At 52.9% G+C, this 18023-nt stretch overlaps 7 protein-coding genes across 7 annotated transcripts; 3 read left to right on the top strand and 4 right to left on the bottom strand.

The window, feature by feature from the left end:
• Positions 1–489: 489 nt before the first annotated feature.
• J4E86_000647 (uncharacterized protein) lies at positions 490–5464 on the bottom strand (the record flags this gene model as incomplete). Its single annotated transcript, XM_051441220.1, has 5 exons — positions 490–1578; positions 2347–4647; positions 4694–4928; positions 4981–5220; positions 5271–5464. The coding sequence occupies 5 exons, from the start codon at positions 5462–5464 to the stop codon at positions 490–492; spliced, it is 4059 nt and encodes a 1352-aa protein (XP_051307391.1).
• Positions 5465–6102: 638 nt separating this feature from the next.
• On the bottom strand, positions 6103–6841 carry J4E86_000648 (uncharacterized protein; the record flags this gene model as incomplete). Its single annotated transcript, XM_051441221.1, has 3 exons — positions 6103–6348; positions 6400–6699; positions 6752–6841. 3 exons carry the CDS (start codon positions 6839–6841, stop codon positions 6103–6105), a joined length of 636 nt encoding a protein of 211 aa, XP_051307392.1.
• Positions 6842–9251: 2410 nt separating this feature from the next.
• On the top strand, positions 9252–9879 carry J4E86_000649 (uncharacterized protein; the record flags this gene model as incomplete). Its single annotated transcript, XM_051441222.1, has 2 exons — positions 9252–9453; positions 9527–9879. 2 exons carry the CDS (start codon positions 9252–9254, stop codon positions 9877–9879), a joined length of 555 nt encoding a protein of 184 aa, XP_051307393.1.
• Positions 9880–10029: 150 nt separating this feature from the next.
• J4E86_000650 (uncharacterized protein) lies at positions 10030–10579 on the bottom strand (the record flags this gene model as incomplete). The annotated part of the gene is made up of 3 exons (XM_051441223.1): positions 10030–10224; positions 10287–10428; positions 10494–10579. 3 exons carry the CDS (start codon positions 10577–10579, stop codon positions 10030–10032), a joined length of 423 nt encoding a protein of 140 aa, XP_051307394.1.
• Positions 10580–12448: 1869 nt separating this feature from the next.
• On the top strand, positions 12449–13685 carry J4E86_000651 (uncharacterized protein; the record flags this gene model as incomplete). The annotated part of the gene is made up of 2 exons (XM_051441224.1): positions 12449–13572; positions 13652–13685. The coding sequence occupies 2 exons, from the start codon at positions 12449–12451 to the stop codon at positions 13683–13685; spliced, it is 1158 nt and encodes a 385-aa protein (XP_051307395.1).
• A 437-nt stretch (positions 13686–14122) lies between these two features.
• Positions 14123–15936, bottom strand: J4E86_000652 (uncharacterized protein; the record flags this gene model as incomplete). Its single annotated transcript, XM_051441225.1, has 3 exons — positions 14123–14389; positions 14441–15830; positions 15899–15936. 3 exons carry the CDS (start codon positions 15934–15936, stop codon positions 14123–14125), a joined length of 1695 nt encoding a protein of 564 aa, XP_051307396.1.
• A 1304-nt stretch (positions 15937–17240) lies between these two features.
• On the top strand, positions 17241–17931 carry J4E86_000653 (uncharacterized protein; the record flags this gene model as incomplete). The annotated part of the gene is made up of 3 exons (XM_051441226.1): positions 17241–17411; positions 17458–17789; positions 17841–17931. 3 exons carry the CDS (start codon positions 17241–17243, stop codon positions 17929–17931), a joined length of 594 nt encoding a protein of 197 aa, XP_051307397.1.
• Between the last annotated feature and the right edge of the window lie 92 nt (positions 17932–18023).

The raw sequence follows: 18023 nt of genomic DNA on the forward strand, positions 1-18023 counted from the left end.
CAAGTTGTGGTAGCGATGCAATGAGACCTAGGAGATGGTGGATGTCATCATCCATCCGACACAGTTGAGCATAAGAGATAACCGTGAAACGTTGAGATGATGCTGGACGTACCGCCTACATGATCGCCGGGAAGTCTCATTCTACGTGCACTACGTATGCCGGGAGTATCTTAACTAGGACTACAGTTACAAAACAAAGAGTATAATAGGCTTTAAAGCATACAGGCTTATCATCCTTGTTACATAGTAAGCACGTATAGAGAGCAACAGACTACATAGACTTGTGAGCTAAAACTCTATTAGGTACAAAAGTTGTTGTTGCTGCCACGCCTACTAATGTTCCACCTTATTAGTACCTTCGACGAGGATGTATCAGACAACGTCAATCAAGGTCATCTCGACAACTGGGGTTGAATCGCTTCCAGACCATAGCTCTTTCTGCACGGCGCTCCAATCTTGCCTCATGATGTTCAACATCGAGCTCTTCACCTAGAGCGTTGCGATCTGGGCCTGGTTCAGATCTAACTGAAACTTTGCTCGGATGATGTCGCGGACTTCTGCGCGGGTTGCTGTCGGCCTGACTGTTCTCGGGAGTTCACTTGGGATGTTGTCGACCAGCCCGGTTTCTGTTAACCATTCCGTGAGCTCTCGTTGTTTAGGTAAAGGGGAAGTCATCTTCCAAGATACAAGCACTTCCGGGTTCGGTTTGGGCGGCTCGGATGTATTTGTTGCTTGGTCTGGGGCTTTGGCGGTCTTCTTTGTGCCGTCTCGCTCCCGCATCCAATGCGGGACGTGAGCTGTACTAAAGCGGACCTCCTCGTCCCACTTGGCATTTTCGAACCTTTTGCTCCATACTTTGGGGCTCAATGACCACGAAAGACACAAGATCACGTTGAACGCGCGGCTGTATGGCTCTAGGTCGCTTTCTCCGTACTTGATGTAGGGGCCGAAGCTCTTCACGCTCACGTCCGAACGGTCAAAAGCCGATGCTTGTCTTCCTGTCAGGGACTCGAAAGCGCTGACAGCCTTCTTCTCCTGCTCTTGGTCGAATGGCCATTGCCCGGAAGCAGCCCTCTCAACCTGTCTGTAGAGCTGTGCGCATGCGAGGGCGGTTCGTTGAACGGCGTGGATATTGTCGCTCTGCTTTGGGTATACGTCGATGGGGCTTGCCTCCGACTTCATTCTATCGTCCTGGTCACGGATATACTCGAGTACGTCCCTCTGGCGCACTTGGATTCTTCCGCTGTCGGTGTAAGAATTGGTATAGGCATTCAGCACTAGGCTGGACAGGATGTACTTGCGGAACCCGTCCCGGCGGCCGAACATGGCGTAGGAGCCGACCTGGCCTTCGCCTTTGTGTAATTGCACGAAGCTTTTCGGATCCGTTCCGGGAGCGAGAATATCGTCATTGCCGTCGTTTTTGCGTTTCCGAGCAATCTTGGGCTTCTTCTTGGCGGGCTGACTAGAAGTTGGATCCTTTGGCGTGTCGGCTTTCTTCTTGGGGGCGGCGGCGGGACGGCTCGGGGCCTTTGGGGTTTTTGGCTTCGGTGGCATCTTTGCTGTGTTGGTGTCAATGGACTAAGTGATAACACCGTGGCTTGCTTACCTGTGATGGTGCGGGCGCTGCGAGCTACGTAAGGGCGTTGGATAGCGCGGTCGATGCTCAACTTGGTGATGCCAGCGGACCCAGCGCTAGGGTCGGTGAAGAAGAGTGCGTCAGGTTCTGCAGAACAAACGGCACGTCACCTAGATTTTACTTGCGCCCGAGGAAAGCAAATCAGAGTGACAGTAAATAGAAAGTAGCAGGGCTGAGGATTTCGGTGTAGGTGGTGGAGTCTGGCTCAGTTGCTGTGGTCGATGTCTTGCTCTATCACCTGGTGAGTGGGCGAGTAGTTCTAGTCACATTGCGAGGTTGTACCGACATGTTGACATTGCTCATTGAAAGTAGACACTCATCAGGCACAGCTGAACAAAAAAGACCAAAAAAGATGATCGTGAAACGTTGAAATGATGCTAGTAACAGGAAAACTACGCAATATTCGAGACACGCATACAAGTACATCCCAATGCAATCGCAACTGAATACGCCCCAGCAACTGCCATAGGCAGGAAGATTACCCAAACACCGACCCAAGCCATCGTTAATGCTTCTAGATGGAGTTTTCCAAGGTTTTGAGAATGAGACAGATGCACAAGAGAATAACCTGGCGCCAGAACATCGCCAAATCGAAAAGAACAGAGTGCAAGTAGTGAGCAACGAAAAGCGAAAAAGTCGTTAAAAGCCCCAACGGTGGCGTCTCCAACCACCTAATGCCCCAATTAGCAAGAGGTACATCAACGCCAGACGCTCTTAGAATTAGGCATGAGGCTACCTCTGGACGAAGAACCACTAGTGATCCGTACAGGCGCTCGCGCATTCAGGCTGGGTGGTGCCTCCCGAGGTCGATCGTCACCGACGTTCGCCAAGGTAGTGCGCCTTACAGCGCTCTTCATTATAGGCGTAACCCGTGGGCTGAGTACGCTGTTCTTCCAGTCAGCCTCGTGGACAGACTTGACCATGCGACGTGCCGCACCCGCGGAGAGAAGGGAGTTCTCGTTGGGCGGGCTGCCAATAGTCGCTGCTGTCGGACTACGACGACGATGCGCTCGGTTCACAGGTACAGATCCACCGTTCGTGGAAGAACGACGCTTGATTGCGTGTCCGATTTGTCGGGCGTCTGATGGCGTCCATTTCTCTCCCTCTGAACTGGAGTGGCCGCTGTCTCCTTCTCGCGCGGGGCCCGACGAGGCGTTCTCTACATTGCTCAAGGATGAAGTGCGAGCGTTGTTGTAGATGTCGCGGAGAGGCGACGCACCATCGGAATCCGAGCCATATGCGTTATTGGAACGAGATGTGGGGGATCCGTCCGAACGCTTAGACAGCGCGCCGACCGCAAAGCGCGATGAGCCCTTCAAATCCACAGAGGCTTTCGGTGGTGTAGGGATAGGCGAAGAGCCACCGCTTCCATCGTATTTCGGTATGGGGATGCCTGTCGAGTAAGTCGGTGCTGGCACTGGGGTTGACGAATGTGTTGGCGTTCCTGCTAGGTGTTCCGGCGTTTTCTGGAATTCGGCGAGGGTACCATTCTCAGTGTCATCCCTCCAACGGACTCCACGCTTCGTCTTTGACGGAGACTTCTTCTTCTTCATCGGCGAGAACTGGACGCTCTTCCTGGCTCCTGCCATCAACTTTCGGCGTGGTGATGACTTCATTGGCGATGATGTAAGATGCGGCGCGTCCGCCAGTGTTGGCAAAGCAATTGGTCGCATGGGAGACGGCTCCATGATGTTCACTGGCTTCCTCCTTTTTGGTGTGCCTCTGTGGCTTGGCTCGAAGAACTCCGTGACTGGCAGGCCACCGTCTGGCCGAATAACCTGCGAAGTCGCGTTTGTACAAGAATTCATAATCTTCGTAAGCAGCTTCCTCGCCGCTTCGACTGCTTGGGCTTCATCCATTTGGGTGATCTGGCTTAGGATTGTGACGGTCTCGATGTGCGCCTGTACCAACACCTGGACGATGGCAGCATCGCCGCCTTTTTCCATGTCCAACAGAGCATTGAGTTGTTCGCGATCCGCGTTGGCTTTGAGAAGCTCGTACTCTCTTGTCAGGTTGGCAGCATCATGGCCGTCAGCATTGCCGTCCACCTCCGCCAGACCCTTCAGTCCAACATGCAGCGCTGTGTCCATTTTGCTCGTCCATACGGTACGCTCCAATCGCCTATGGCAATGTTGTCGCGTTTGTTCGAGTTCTGCGGATATTCCGACTGCGGTATCTCTCATTGCTGTAACTTGAGCGGGCATCTCCTCGTTTTCGCGAACATCTTTCACGTTATCGAATGCTGCGATCCATGCCGAAATCATCGAGATGCGCTTCTCGGCCAGCTTCAAGGTCTTTGACATATTCAACCGATCCCGACGGTCGGGCTCAGAGTCCGCATAAGCCTGGCGCAAGCGTACCACAGCGTCTCGCAGGATGCCATCCTTCTTTTCGCTCTGCTTCTGGAACTTGACCAAGGCGCTTCCTTCGAAATCTTTCTGCTTCTTCATCAACTCCTCAATCAAGTGTCTCTGTTCATCGATCTTGACAAGGTAGTCCTTTACGTGGCGGTTGACATTGTATACGTTCTTGGTGACCTTGGTCTGGATGTTCTTCGCGCGATTGGCGTAACGCAGGGTGTTCTGCGTCTCATCGAAATGCGCGCTTGATGGACTAACACAGACTATCATGACAGTTTTACAGTTTCCACCGAGAGAGAACTTGAGCAATCGCGTGAGTTTTGAGTTGCGGTATGGGATGTGGTTTCGCTTTCGGGGATCACATAGGGCGTTGATACAGCTTCCCAGCGCGAGCAGGGATTTGTTGATGTTGGCACCCTCCGTCAGACGCTCTCCACGGTTCTTCGTAGCGCTCGCACGCTCACTACCTGCCAAGTCGATGATGCTGAGGGTAGCCATTGTGTGGGGTTCGTTGACCGAGGCATTGCGGTCCTTGGAGGACACGTTGATCTGAAGTACGGCGTGGGATCGAGAAGAGGTAGCGTTCGCTTCGGTAGGTGACATAGTTCGGTACTCGTTGCCGCGGACAATAATATCCATGACTTCTTGGACCTGTGGTTGTTAGACGCCTGTCGTGCAGTGTGTCCCTCCTACTTACGCTCTGTGGTCGGTGGCTGGAAAGACCAGCGACAGATACAGCCTGGTTGGCATCCTCGCGGAGCATCAGGGGTTGTTTACTGCCGCCCTCTACAAGCAAGTCGCGAATTGTCTCGTTGTAGATTTCCAGATAGGAGAGCGTGATCTCGGTGACCTTTTCATCTTGTATGTCCTGAATCTTCTCGAACAGTTCTTGCATAGTCAAAAAGATAATGCCGGGCTGCTGCGATGTTCCACTGTTGAAAGGTTAGTCCTCCTGCGAGTAACTAGCGGTGTACATGAACATACGTGATAGTATGTGTCTTTCCGCAACCTGTGGCGCCATAGGCAAAGACAGTCGCGTTGTATCCATCCAGCACACTGTCCAGCAGGGGCTTCGTCGTGGCTTCGTATACGTCGCCCTGGGAGGTAGTGTCGTCGAAGACGCGGTCGAATGCGAATGTCTGGTCCTTTGATCGCTTGCCCTGGGGTCCTATTGTTGATCGTCCAAACCGTTGAACAGCGTTATCTTCTGGTGGGTCGAAGATTCTGGTACAAGTCAGCCCTCATGCCTTGAAATGATACGTGACATCCCATACAGGCACTTCTCGTCCATGACCTTGATGACAGGCCGGATGCCCTTGTGGAGCTTCGGCGCTGGCAAGCCCGCCAGCGAACCGTCTCCGAGGAACAGCGTCTGGTCATCGTTCCTCGTGACTTGGGCTGCCTCTCGGATAGTGAAAGGGCGAACTCGTACGGTGACGGAGATGGAAGACGCGCCCGCGGCGGCCATGACTGCGCCCAAGAAATGAAAAAAGCAGGTCAATCGCACTGCGCAGCCTCCTTTGAAAGCGTGGGGAACAGCCGCGAGCGAGGGTTTGGTGTTGCGGGCTGGAGTGCTCAATGACGATGTTCCAGCCGGAACTTCTGTTATGGGACGCACGGCCGCTGGTAAACAGACAGGGATCTAAATGCGGCAACCACGACCCTGCCGCCAAGAATGCCCTCTTATCCCCACAATTTCCGACGTGGCTGCGACACCACACGCCACATCACCTCTGTCCTGCCAACGGGTGCACCCGACTGTCTTGTTACCATGAATGCGAACTTCGCCGACTGTGCGATCCCAGAAGAGTACCACCATTATCCTCCTTGTTTGGCAAGCCCAATCCGCTCCTTTCTCTTGTCGTTAGTTGCGTAAAGGGGCAAGTGGAGCATCACAGCATGTGGAGAGTGAAATGAGAGATGCGCATCTCATAAAAGGATTCAACTATCATGCAAACATCAAACATGCGTCCGGCATATCTTCGTAAATTCCATTTCCCAACTAACACCGCCTCCACCTCAAGTCCTCCACCCGCACCACCCATGGCCCGTTCACACTAATCCAGCTGATCCAATGTCTCGGCCTACATCAACCGCAATCAGTTTCTACTGCTTGGGTGGTGTGCACTTCTGCCACTGCACGTACACGACTTGGGTGAATTTGAGATCGGTAGAGTCAGTGGTGAGGAGGCCAGTGGCGCTGGCGTTGCTGCTGGTCAGGCGGACCTGCGAGTTGATGTTGAGCATGCCGTTGGTGCCGCATGGCGCCCATACAACCGAGGTGCTGTCCGCCTCGTCGTGCTTGAGGTAGTCACCGTTGGTTGGCCCGTCGAACTTATACTCAGTCGAGGTCTATTTCGGGTATCAGCATATCTGGTCCACTGGAACTTGAATAGATCTTACCTGAGCAGTGTCTCCGGAGAAGTAGTAGGTAGACTTGAGAGTGCCAGAGACGCCCTTCTGGATGGCAGAGTAGCCACGGTAGTCGGCGGACAGAATGGAGTACTGGAAGCCTCCTGGGTACTCAATGTCGACGTTCAGCTGGCAGTTCTTGCGCTGCTCAGTAACGGCGATGCCGGGGCCGATCGAGGCGATATACGCGTCGAAGATGAGGGTCATGACAGTCCTGTCACTGTTGATCTGGGAGCTCATGGTGCCTTGCGGGCAACCAGTTCCTCCATAGCTGACACCGCGAATCTTGACCTGTGTTGCGTGAGTTGATCGTTTCGGAAATTTCCATCTGAGCTTCTCGTACCTGACCGGGTGGTGGAGCATCACCAAGCTCGACATTGGGGAACGCAGGGGCTGCTGCCGCGAGGGGAAGGAGAGCAAGAAGCCACTTCATGTTGATAGTTTGGAAAGATGGTCTTCGGAGAAGGCTAGATGGAAAGCTGATGATGTGGTAGATGAGACCGAGAGTAGAAGCTGGATGAGGATCATGGAAGGGAATATGGACCAGGTTATATACCAGTCCCTCGGCGCCAGCTCTTTACCTTTGATTGTCTTAACCACTACCGCGGCAACACCATCTTGGGCGATATCTACAGTCCGACCACGATAACAGCTGCCAAGTGCCAATGGCACTATCGAGTACGATTGGACCGGCGGCCCGCTCGTGCTCATAGGTCCAGAATCGCAGAAGTTGCTCAGCTGAGTTCGTGTTGTCCGCTTAGCTGAAGTATTGTTCCGTGTGGATACATTCTGAGCCAGCCTCCAGGCTAAGTGTCGGTATCTGGGGTATGTGATAGCCTCGTTCCGCCGTGCATCTCGCTTCCAGCTGCAATCCTAACCCGAATCACAGCAACGGAGCATCTTCATTTGAGCTTTCCGGGCGCGAGGAGATTGAACCCAGAATCGTGGCGGCTCTTTGAATATCGTACGTCTGCGCCACCAGGTGGTGCAGTATGCGTGGAACTCTCGGCATCACCAATGCCAATGTCTTTTGGCGAAGTTTGCTGACATGCGAGTATCACGAATTCTTGTACAACTTGGTGGCGCTGTATGCAACCTACCCGGAAACCGAGTGCCGGCGGTACAGCTGCTGAAAGTAAAAGCACATCCGTCGCGTGGGCATATAGATTCTCTTAATAGCGAATACGAAACCCAGACTCGCGGTCTACGAGGTATACCGTGGCCATTTCATATCAGATGACGGCTAGGGTACCAAAGTCTTTTTGCACAAGCGAGTCGCTGTGGGTTTGAGCCGTTTCCTCGCATAGATTTTGGCCAGCCCAGTGGATGTAGATATGAAAGCGAGATGAGTCGAGCGTATTTGCCTAGGGTGCAGAACTCAGAATAGAAACGCCGGGCCTGGATGCTGGGTATAGGCAGTCCACGAAGCTGACCGAGAAGCAAACAAGCTCATCCGGATATTGTCTTTCATCTACAGATCCTGTATGTAATGCAGCAGCGGAACATGTGCGGAAGCGAAGACTGAAAATAGTTTCCCTGCCTGGAACGAGCGGCATAGTACTGCGAGGGTATCGTGGACGTCCAATTCAAAAGATCTGGAGAAGTGAGGAGTTCTTGGCGCGTAGATTAACCTTATATTAAAGCTTGTCGCTCCATCGGTGCTCGAGGCCCTGCCTTGATCAATTTTAGCGAACGCGATTTGCTGCCCTTGCAGATGTGAGGTCTAGAGATGCATCTAAAAATAATCTTAGAAGAGTTAGTCAAGTGCATGCATCAAACAGCTGTTCGACGCACGTGGTGACTCGGAGCGACGCCACGACCAAGGATGCATCGTATGAGCCTAGATTCAACTACTGCCGGTTCAGCAACGCGGGATGTAACCGGTACAAGGCTTTCAGGCGAAATAGATTGAGAATTAATTACGCGCATCGTGTCGGGGTGATTCGACCAAAGCTGTCAGCCGGACCTGACTTGGAGGGTAGGACTATGGGACTGTCAGTTGAGTGCGAAAACAGCAAGCTGACTGTGTATGCTTGATACACGACATTCGTAAAGCTGTACGTGCAACTATGAGCTGAGGGGGCGTCCGGTACTACAAGAGAGGGAACGAAGAGACCTCTCCATGACACTAACGCGAGTGTAATAGAATCCACGTCCCGGTCCCGCCGCTTATACGTCCCGAGTCACTCCAGCCTACTGCGCAGTGTTTTCCCGAAAGCGTAGGATGGGTCCGCTGGGACATAGCCGAAATTTCCAAGAGCGCGTCCTTCGAACAGGCAACGCTACAGCCATGGATCAAGTAGCAAAGAAGCAGGACATCATGCAAAGAGCAGTGCTGGAGGATTCGAGCCTGTGTTGATGCCGAAAGGCTGCAGCAACATCGGCCGCGACTTGTCCGGGTAAAGACACGTAGCGGGGCGGGCAGAAGGCGGCACGCGAATCTGGTCAGATAAAACAACACTGCGACGCATCAAAGAGAGCGTGCATTGCTGTTTAGGAAGTCCGTAATGTGTGGGAATATGTGATCAGGAAGATGCACGAGTCGGGCGTTCCTATCTTCGCAAAGGAGCGACCCCGCCGCCACCCATGTGGCTGAAGCGTGGCCGTGGACCCTTCGATTTGTCACGCCAAATGATGGCATCATCGCCGCGGTCCATTGCCCTTTTCCCAATCGAAGCGGCAAACTTGCGATACGTAATAAGTCACCAGCAAAGTAAACCTCTCCTTCTTACAACACATACATCACTACCACCAAACTGAAGCTCCTCACGCTCTTCATTTTGGTCATCACGTCTTACCTGTCCATGTCCTTTCTGACCAAATTCTTTCGCCCCTTCAGCAGTATGTCGAATGCGCCCGCGCAACCCATGAACGTGCCTTCGGGCGCGCAAACCGTCACTGTTGCTGCCGGATGTTTCTGGGGTGTCGAGCACATGTACCGGAGAGAGTACAAGGGAAAGGGCTTGTACGATGCGAGGGTTGGATACATCGGTGGTGACACAGACAACCCAGGGTACAGGGCGGTATGCAGCGGACGCACTGGTCGTACGTATTCCTCGCTTTTGTTGCGCCACGAGGCGTGACGTGATCTCTGGCCATTAGCTGACTATTAAACCAGACGCTGAAGCCCTACAAGTCGTCTACGACCCCGAAAAAGTAACCTACCGTTCCCTCCTCGAATTCTTCTACAAAATGCACGATCCCACCACCTCCAACCGCCAAGGTCCAGATGTTGGTAGCCAGTACCGATCCGCCATCTTTTACCACGATGCCGAGCAGGAGAAGATTGCGCGAGACGTTACCGACAAGGTGAACAAGCAGTGGTGGAAGGGAAGTGTCGCAACAGAGATCCTACCTGCAGGGAAATGGTGGGATGCGGAGCAGTACCACCAATTGTACTTGGACCACAACCCGGGTGGCTACGAGTGCCCGAGCCACTTCTTGAGGAGTTTCCCGCCGCTTTCTGACTAAGTTGGGATAAGATATAATGCTATATACGCGTCCAATCTAGAATGACATGTCTCACGGCGAAAGACACCTTGTTACATTTGTGGCGATATTTCTGAAGCCTTGATGAAAGTGATGAAACATTCGTACATTCAAGTTACCGAACATTTATATCTACGAAGGCGGCATAACCTCGAATGTCTGCGCAACCTCCTTCTCCCACGACAAGCGGTCCTTGCCAAAGATTTCCGCACCAGGCTTGAAGTTTTTGACACCTTCGTCCAACAATCCTGTCCTCAAGACAATGCTGTCGGGGCCGAGGGCCTCTTGCTCATGGTACACGTGCGAGGTGCAGTTCTTGCAGTAGAACTGGTGAATTGTTAGTAGATGCTCTACTACTGATATTAATGGATGTTGGTGGCATGACATACGCAATGAACGCTCTTTCCAGAGTCACCCTTGTATGTGTATTTGCCTAGATCATCGCCCTTGGTGATCTTGAGTGCTTTCTTGGGGATGATCTGATTGAGCGTGTACGTGGAGCCGGACAGCTCTTTGCAAGTATTGCAGTGGCTGATCGATTGTTAGTTCGATCTTGCAAAGTATTGTTGCTATAGGAACAGAATGACACTACTCACCATAAGATGTGTGCCTGCTGATCCTGCTGCAGGGTGGCAGTCCACTCTGTCTGCTTGCAATGGCAATGTCCCTTGAAGTCCGTCATGATGATCTGATTGGTCTCTCTAGTTATCCGTATTGAGTTTAGATATCAGAGTATGTAAGGGAGGATGGACAACAAGGTATTCGAGAAGCGGTAGACATTTATATAAAGCCTACCTTGGACCCAGCGCTCGTTGCTTAACTGAATTCCCCGCCCCTCCACCCATTTAGCGTGATCCCTCCCTCATGCGGTCTGGAAATGCCAGCGTATCGGCAGCTGTGCTTTGCATCCGGATGCGGGTATTTGTCAAAGAGTTGTTGCATTAGCGGCTCCATGGTACATGATATCAGGGATGACGTTATATGCGCCCACGGTTTATCAGTCGGGAGTTGACGCGTCGACGTGTCCCGGCTCTTAACTTCTGGATCTATACAAGTCCGGCAACTAGGCCTTGGGCCATACTATGCGGCTCAGGATCGTCTTCCCAAGATAGGAAGAGTGATGGTCCGGAAGCAGTGGTCGCTTGGGGCTGCATGAGGGGTAGCATGAGACTCATGTTGCGATCAACAACGCGAGCCGCAATGACGTAAGCGGGGCAGCTACCTACTCTGACACTGGCCGGAGACTGCATCCGATGTAATGATGTAGAGAGTGACGTAGTCAGATTTGGTTGGAATTTGAGTTCTGATGGTGATGGCGAAGGGCTTAGCGGGCTGTGGATGGAAGGAAACAGCCTCCCTCGATAATTCCCAGGCTGGCGCGATCAGGCGCGTAAGTTTCGCGCTTGAGCGACCAGAGCGCTGTCTTATCATTTGTACCCATGCACAACATGCTTTCAGATTGTGCGTCACAATCAGCTATTCTTCTGCGATACAATGCCCTGGCTTTTTCTTAGGTTAGCTGTGCAGGTCGGATGCAGCACGGCCAACCTCCTCGTCAATACATCCTTGCTGACCTTCTGGCAACGGAAGGAACGACAAAGTTCAATTTCGACCAAGCGCGAAGGACATCTGTATACACCTAAATCACTTTGACTACACTGAGGATCAGTTGAAGCCGTCTCGGAATAGCACCATGACTCCAGCTCCCATCTTTTCATCGCGCGATACTATCGCCAAACCACCAATGCTCAACCATACCTTCTGATGCGAATTTAGACTGCTTTTCCGTCTCAAATTTCTTACCAACAGAATGCGCGCAGGTCCACGAAGCTTACTGCGTCTAGCTCGTAGCTTGTTTCCCCGCATTCCAGCGAAGATCCAGGAGATCGTATACCTCATCTATACCCGGACCGGCAAACCATCTGAGCGGCTCGGCGCAATGCACGCCGAGCGCTTTATAGTACACGAAATGGTGTTGAGAATCTTCCCAGAATATGTAATAGAAAGGCACGACTTACTGCGGCTTGAGAACGACTCTAGTCTATGCAATCATGCGTTGGATTATACTTCTAGGAACTGTTGTTGCGTTGGCGACACTACCTTTGGATGCTCTTGCTGCAACCTGTTGGCGGGACACGGAATGTAGCGGACCGAGTGAAGCTGCATTCAAAGGTACCTATTATATCAAATTCGTACTCGCTTTTGCACTACTGATAGAACAGGGCCCTGGAATTCTAACATCTACGCTCCGTCATCGCGAACAGTCCGTCCAAGATCAGTTTTTACCATCCGAGACCGTCATCCAGCAAGCTATCCGCGTCTCGTCGTCCTCCGCGGCAACGGGACGAATGTCATTTTCGATTTCGGTATTGAAGTCGGTGGCATCGCTTCTATCTCATACACTAGTAACGGCACCGGTGCTATCGGCCTCGCGTTTTCCGAAGCGTCGACATGGGTAGGTGAGTGGTCTGATGCATCGAACGGGAAGTTTGCTGGCCGCGATGGTGCGTTGTATGTCAACATTAGCACTGCCGGTCCAGGGACATACACAATGCCAGATGAAGTAATGCGAGGAGGCTTTCGGTATATGACGGCTTTCCTTGTCACGGAAAGCGGTACCTACGTCAACGTCACGGACGTGCAGCTTGAGATAAGCTTCCAGCCTACGTGGTCAAACCTAGAAGCCTATCAAGGGTTTTTCGATTCCAACGATGAACTGCTGAACAGAATTTGGTATGCAGGCGCATATACGCTCCAAACTAACGCCGTGCCCACCAACACGGGACGTTGGGTCCCCATGCTCGCGAACGGCTGGGCCAACAACGGCACTCTGGGTCCAGGCGATACCATCATCGTTGATGGAGCGAAACGAGATCGTGCGGTATGGCCAGGCGACATGGGCATTGCTGTTCCCTCCACCTTTGTCAGTACCGGGGATCTCGCCAGCATTAAGAACGCACTGCAAGTCATGTTTGACTACCAGAATCCGGATGGTTCATTCCCTGAAGCTGGCCCACCGCTTTTACAGCAAAACAGCGATACATATCATATGTGGACAATGATCGGTACCTACAACTACATGCTATACACTGACGACGCAGCCTTTGTGCAGAGGAATTGGGCCAAGTACCAGAAAGCTATGGAGTACATATACGCCAAAGTGCAAGTCGAGACATCTGGTCTCCTCAATCAAACCGGCACCAGGGACTGGGCGCGCTGGCAAACTGGATTCAACAATACGGAAGCAAATGTCATTCTGTACCACACTCTGCAAACCGGTGCTAAACTCACTACATGGCTCAACGACAGCAGTTCCAACAATTCAGCAGCAACTTGGACGTCGCGCGCCACCGCCCTTCAAACAGCCGTTCTCACCCACTGTTTCGACTCCACCTACGGCGCCTTCCGCGATAACGCCACCCTGACCACCCTCCACCCCCAAGACGCAAACAGCATGGCCATCCTCTTCGACCTCATTCCACCCTCCTCCCAAACCGCCCAAGACATCTCCACAGCGCTCACAAAGAACTGGACGCCCATCGGCGCCGAAGCCCCCGAACTCCCAGGCAACATATCCCCCTTCATTTCCAGCTTCGAAATCCAAGCCCACTTCACTCTCACTAATGCGACGGGTACAACCCGCGCCCTCGAACTCATCCGCAGAAGCTGGGGCTGGTATGCGAATCACCGTAACGGTACTGGCTCGACGGTTATAGAGGGGTATAGGACGAATGGGACCTTTGGATACAGACAGGAGAGAGGGTATGGGTATGATCCGAGTTATGTGAGTCATGCTCATGGATGGAGTTCGGGGCCTACATCGGCGCTGACGGAGTTTGTGGCTGGACTGAGGGTGGTGGAACCGGCGGGGAGGAAGTGGGTTGTTGAGCCTAGGTTTGGGGATCTGATGAGGGCGCAGGCGGGCTTTGTGACGGGGCTGGGGAAGTTTAGGGTGGGTTGGGAGAAGGAGAAGGGTGGAGTTGGGTATGGGGTGGTGGTTGAGACGCCGGTCGGAACAAATGGTGAAGTGAGGCTTCCGGTAGATGGGTTGGGTGGGAACGCGACGGTTGTAGTTGATGGGGGAGTGCTTGACAAGGAGCAGTATTGGGAAGAAGATGGACGTGTGGTGTTCGATCTCGAAGGAGGAGTATACAACATACGGGTTGGCATACAAGGTTGAGCTTAGCAGGGCTGGGTGATGATTGAATTTATTCGGTTATCATCCTCAATCCACTTCCAGCAACTGGTATCGTCCGCCATGCCTGTCTAACGCATCTTCCACTCGCTCCATGATGGCGAGGACCTTCTCCTCTTCCAGTCTCCTTCCGACGACTTGTACAGCCACGGGCAGACCAGCCATCTTCTCCGCATCGTATAGTTTGTATGCGCCTTGTGCGACCCCGTTCAGTTTCTTGATGTTGAAGTCGGATGGTAGAGCGTCTTTGGCAGGATCGACGTGGGTTACGGGGATGATTCCAGAAGAGTAGTCGAGCTTGATCTTGTTAGCAAGGGAACTGTAGTGTTGGAAAAGAAGAATACTTACCAGATTGAACATGAAAGTGTAACCGCAGCTACTGACTGCATCATGCATGCCGCCATGAGGTACCGCAGGAGTCGCATTGGGTGGAGTGAGCATGACATCCATGTTGGCCTCCTCAGACCACCATTGGTAGAAATTCTGCTTGTATGCCTCGCGCTTGCCAGCGAGCTGCCAGTACTCGTGTGCCGACTTTGGGTGCCAGTCGCGTAGCAAGCCAGCCCAGATGTGGTCGCCTTTGACGTACTTGACGTACAGGTAGTGCGCGTACTTGATGAACTTGGGCAGGCGCATGTAGTAGACCAGTTGCGCTGCACCCAGATCATTCCATTCTCCAGTACGGAAATGGCCCATGAATGTGTTGCCGCCGTCACTGAGAAGAAGTTGTGATGCGAGCTTTAGAGCTTCGTATGGCGAAGGGGGCTCGACATCGAAGACTTCGTGGCCTTCAGCCTTGAGTGCTTCGACCGTTTGGTCTAGTGCGCGCGCACATGCTGGTGAAGGGTCTGCGACGTGATCGGTTCGCATGACGCCTATGCGGAGCTTTGGCTTCTCCCGGAACTCGGTCTCGATATCCTCTCTCCATTCTAGCGGATGTACGGTATAGTCGTATTTCCATGGCTTCATCTGGATGAAGCTTCGCGTGAAGTAGGTCAAGTCGTTCAATGTGCGCGCCATGGGGCTGAAGACGGAGGGTATAGCTTCCTGGCCCGACATGCTTGTGTTCATGCCGACTTTGGGCCATCGTCCCGTTGAGCATCGTATCGAATAGCAGCCGGAGAAGTGTGCGGGAGCGCGGACCGAGCCAGCGACGTCTGATCCGATGCCAATGCGACTACCACCGAAGGCTAACAATGCCGACTCTCCACCTGTTGAGCCACCTGGCGAGTATTTGTCGTTGTGTGGGTTCTTGCACTGGCCCCAGACGTCGTTGGTGGATTCGAAGGATAGGAGCGTGGTAGGGAGGTTGGTCTTGACGAAAGGCACGGCACCCGCATCCTTCAAAATCTTGACCATGACTCCATCTTCCGTCGCAGGCTTCCCGGTGTTCCTCGAATAGCCGACAGAGATGTCAAAGCCCTTGACTTGTATTGAGTCCTTCAATGACACGGGGATACCGGCAAGCGGCCCCTTCAGATTGACCTCCTTCTCCGCCCATTCTTCGGCTTCTGGGAACAGGATCTCCGTCACGCAATTCGTCTTCTCCTGCGCCTTTATCGCGACTTTGCCGTACGTGCGCAGGATATCGACGGGGCTGGTGATTTGCTTGTGCACATCTTGGACGAGCTCCTGGATGGGTTTGCCGAGGATGGAGCGATCTTGTGAGGATAGAGCGGACAGATACGGCGTGGGGAGTGTCGCGATCTTGGAGGCGCGTTCCGACTGCTTGCGCTTGCTGGTGGTGGAGAGTCAGCTTGTGGCATTGGCCGAGGTGTGGGGTGTTGGAAGCTTGGAGCAACTCACCAGTCGGCCTTGTGTTGTCTGTACTCCGAGAGACCCATATTGAGGTTGCAATTAGGAAGAAGATAAAATGACCATAGAAGAAAGCTTCAGAAGAAGCCGTAAGGCCCTCGGGAACGGTTATCAGTCACATGTCGCGTGAGAGCCGCGAGTATGCGTCTGGCTATCTGGGAGCTGTGTCGCCTGGACCTGCCGCATTCGAGCTGACCCGGGCTGGATGCGGGGAGCTCCTATCATCCTCCCTTTCCAACATCAGAGGAACAACCCCCATCTTCGATGCTCATACGCGACTTCTCGCGAAATCCTGACTATGAGATGGTCTTGATCGACTTGCACATATGCAGCATCGCGTAATTCGACCACGGGCACGGCGAGCGCTGTACTAAACCATCCAACAGCCGTCCGGCACAACTCTTCAGCCTGGACGCCTCACTTCCAAAGTCTCCATTTCTTAACGCTCTTGACGCGGGCACCCATCTGAATCGCGCGTAAAGATCAGCTAACCAATGCTTACGAGATACCACCAATCCGCCAGCAGAGCATTGACGCATATCGTCGCGTTGTCCTCTCATCAGCGTACGCGTTTCTTCAGCAACGCCATCACCAAAGCACAGAACCATTCCTTCAAACATTGTTTCCACCTTCCTCGCATCTGATTGAGCCTCAACACTTTCCCAGCATAGCTCCCGCGCGCGAGGTAGGGCGGGAGGTCGATGTGGGACCGCGGAAGCTTGAACAACACCCGCAACAACACCTCTCACCCAGTCGATCTAGACGTCAAACTGTGGCTCCACATGCTTCAGGTACCGCGCAGATTCCACACACCTGAATGGCTTCCCCAGACTTGACGTTCAGGCTCGTCATGCTGTAAGCGCCTACGTGCATCAGTGCGGCAGCTCGGGCCATTTTATGAGATATCGCCGCTTCGCGCTCTCATTGGCTCCTCCAGCGACTACTCGAGATGCCATGAAACGACTGTGGTCCAGACACACCATGAGCAAGAATAGCAGCAATCTTGACTATGCCCTTTGCGATCTGTTGTTGAGATCGCAACCAACTCTTCGTTGTATAAGATGTGCTGGACGCAACGTCGTAGTAACTCATCACACACATCATCAACCAGCTCATCACAACTCACTTCCTTTTCGTCTTTTTTTCTCTGTTTCCTTATTTCCTTGTTTCCTATCTGGGTCTCATTCATTCTTCACTTTCTACGAAAACCACTCTCTCTTCTGCTGTGCAGACCGCTATCCATTCCTTGCTGCCTTAATCGCCTCGTCTGTCTACTTCGACATCGCATCCTCAGCCTCATTCACTTTTCGACAACCAACTTCAATCCGCCAATATGCCTGTCCCCAGCTACAACGCCATGCCTTTGAGCAAGATGTTCCTTGGCGCCCGTGTTCTCCAGGCTATCTGCATGATCTTGGTCATTGGCATCTGCTCCAACTTCATCCAGATGATTGTCACAACCGGTGTTGAGCCACCCAAAGAGTTCGTCGGCACACTGAGCGTGGTATGTAACTTCCTATGCCATGACTGACTACCTCTAACATCACTAGACTTGCATCGCTGCTCTTTACATCATGGTCAGCGTAGGCTACTACTGGTCGCAAGCCAACCTCGGCCTCCTCGTCATGACCGGTGTCGACTCTCTCCTTCTCATCGCCTTTATCGTCTGCGCAGTCACTCTCGGAAAGCCCATGTCGTTCCTTAACTGCTACGTCATCGGCAAGTCATCCGCAGAGATCGATGCCCAGTACGCCAACGCCTTTGTCACTGCGACAGTTGAGAACCTCAACAAGTCCACCTCCAGCTTGGGCCACTGGGCCGGTGTCACACGCAGCAACTGCTTCCAGGCCAAGACTGTCTGGGGTATGGCCATTGCTCTCTGGTAAGTTCTCACACGACAGATCATGCCTGATACACTACTAATACGACTCAGCGTACTTTTCACCGTCTCATGCGCTCTTCTCCCCACTCTCTGGTACAAGAACAACATGAAGAAGCCCGCCAAGACCGTCGAGGACGCCTAAACGCGAGGACCCTCACCATCGAATATGTCGAGCAAACGCGACGACTCAGCAAAAAAAGGAATGTCCTGTCAAGAGCGCTCTCTGCCAGTCTT

The sequence above is a fragment of the Alternaria arbusti genome (assembly GCF_024043155.1).
Source record: "Alternaria arbusti strain BMP 1465 chromosome Unknown scaffold_1, whole genome shotgun sequence".
Lineage (NCBI taxonomy): Eukaryota > Fungi > Ascomycota > Dothideomycetes > Pleosporales > Pleosporaceae > Alternaria > Alternaria arbusti.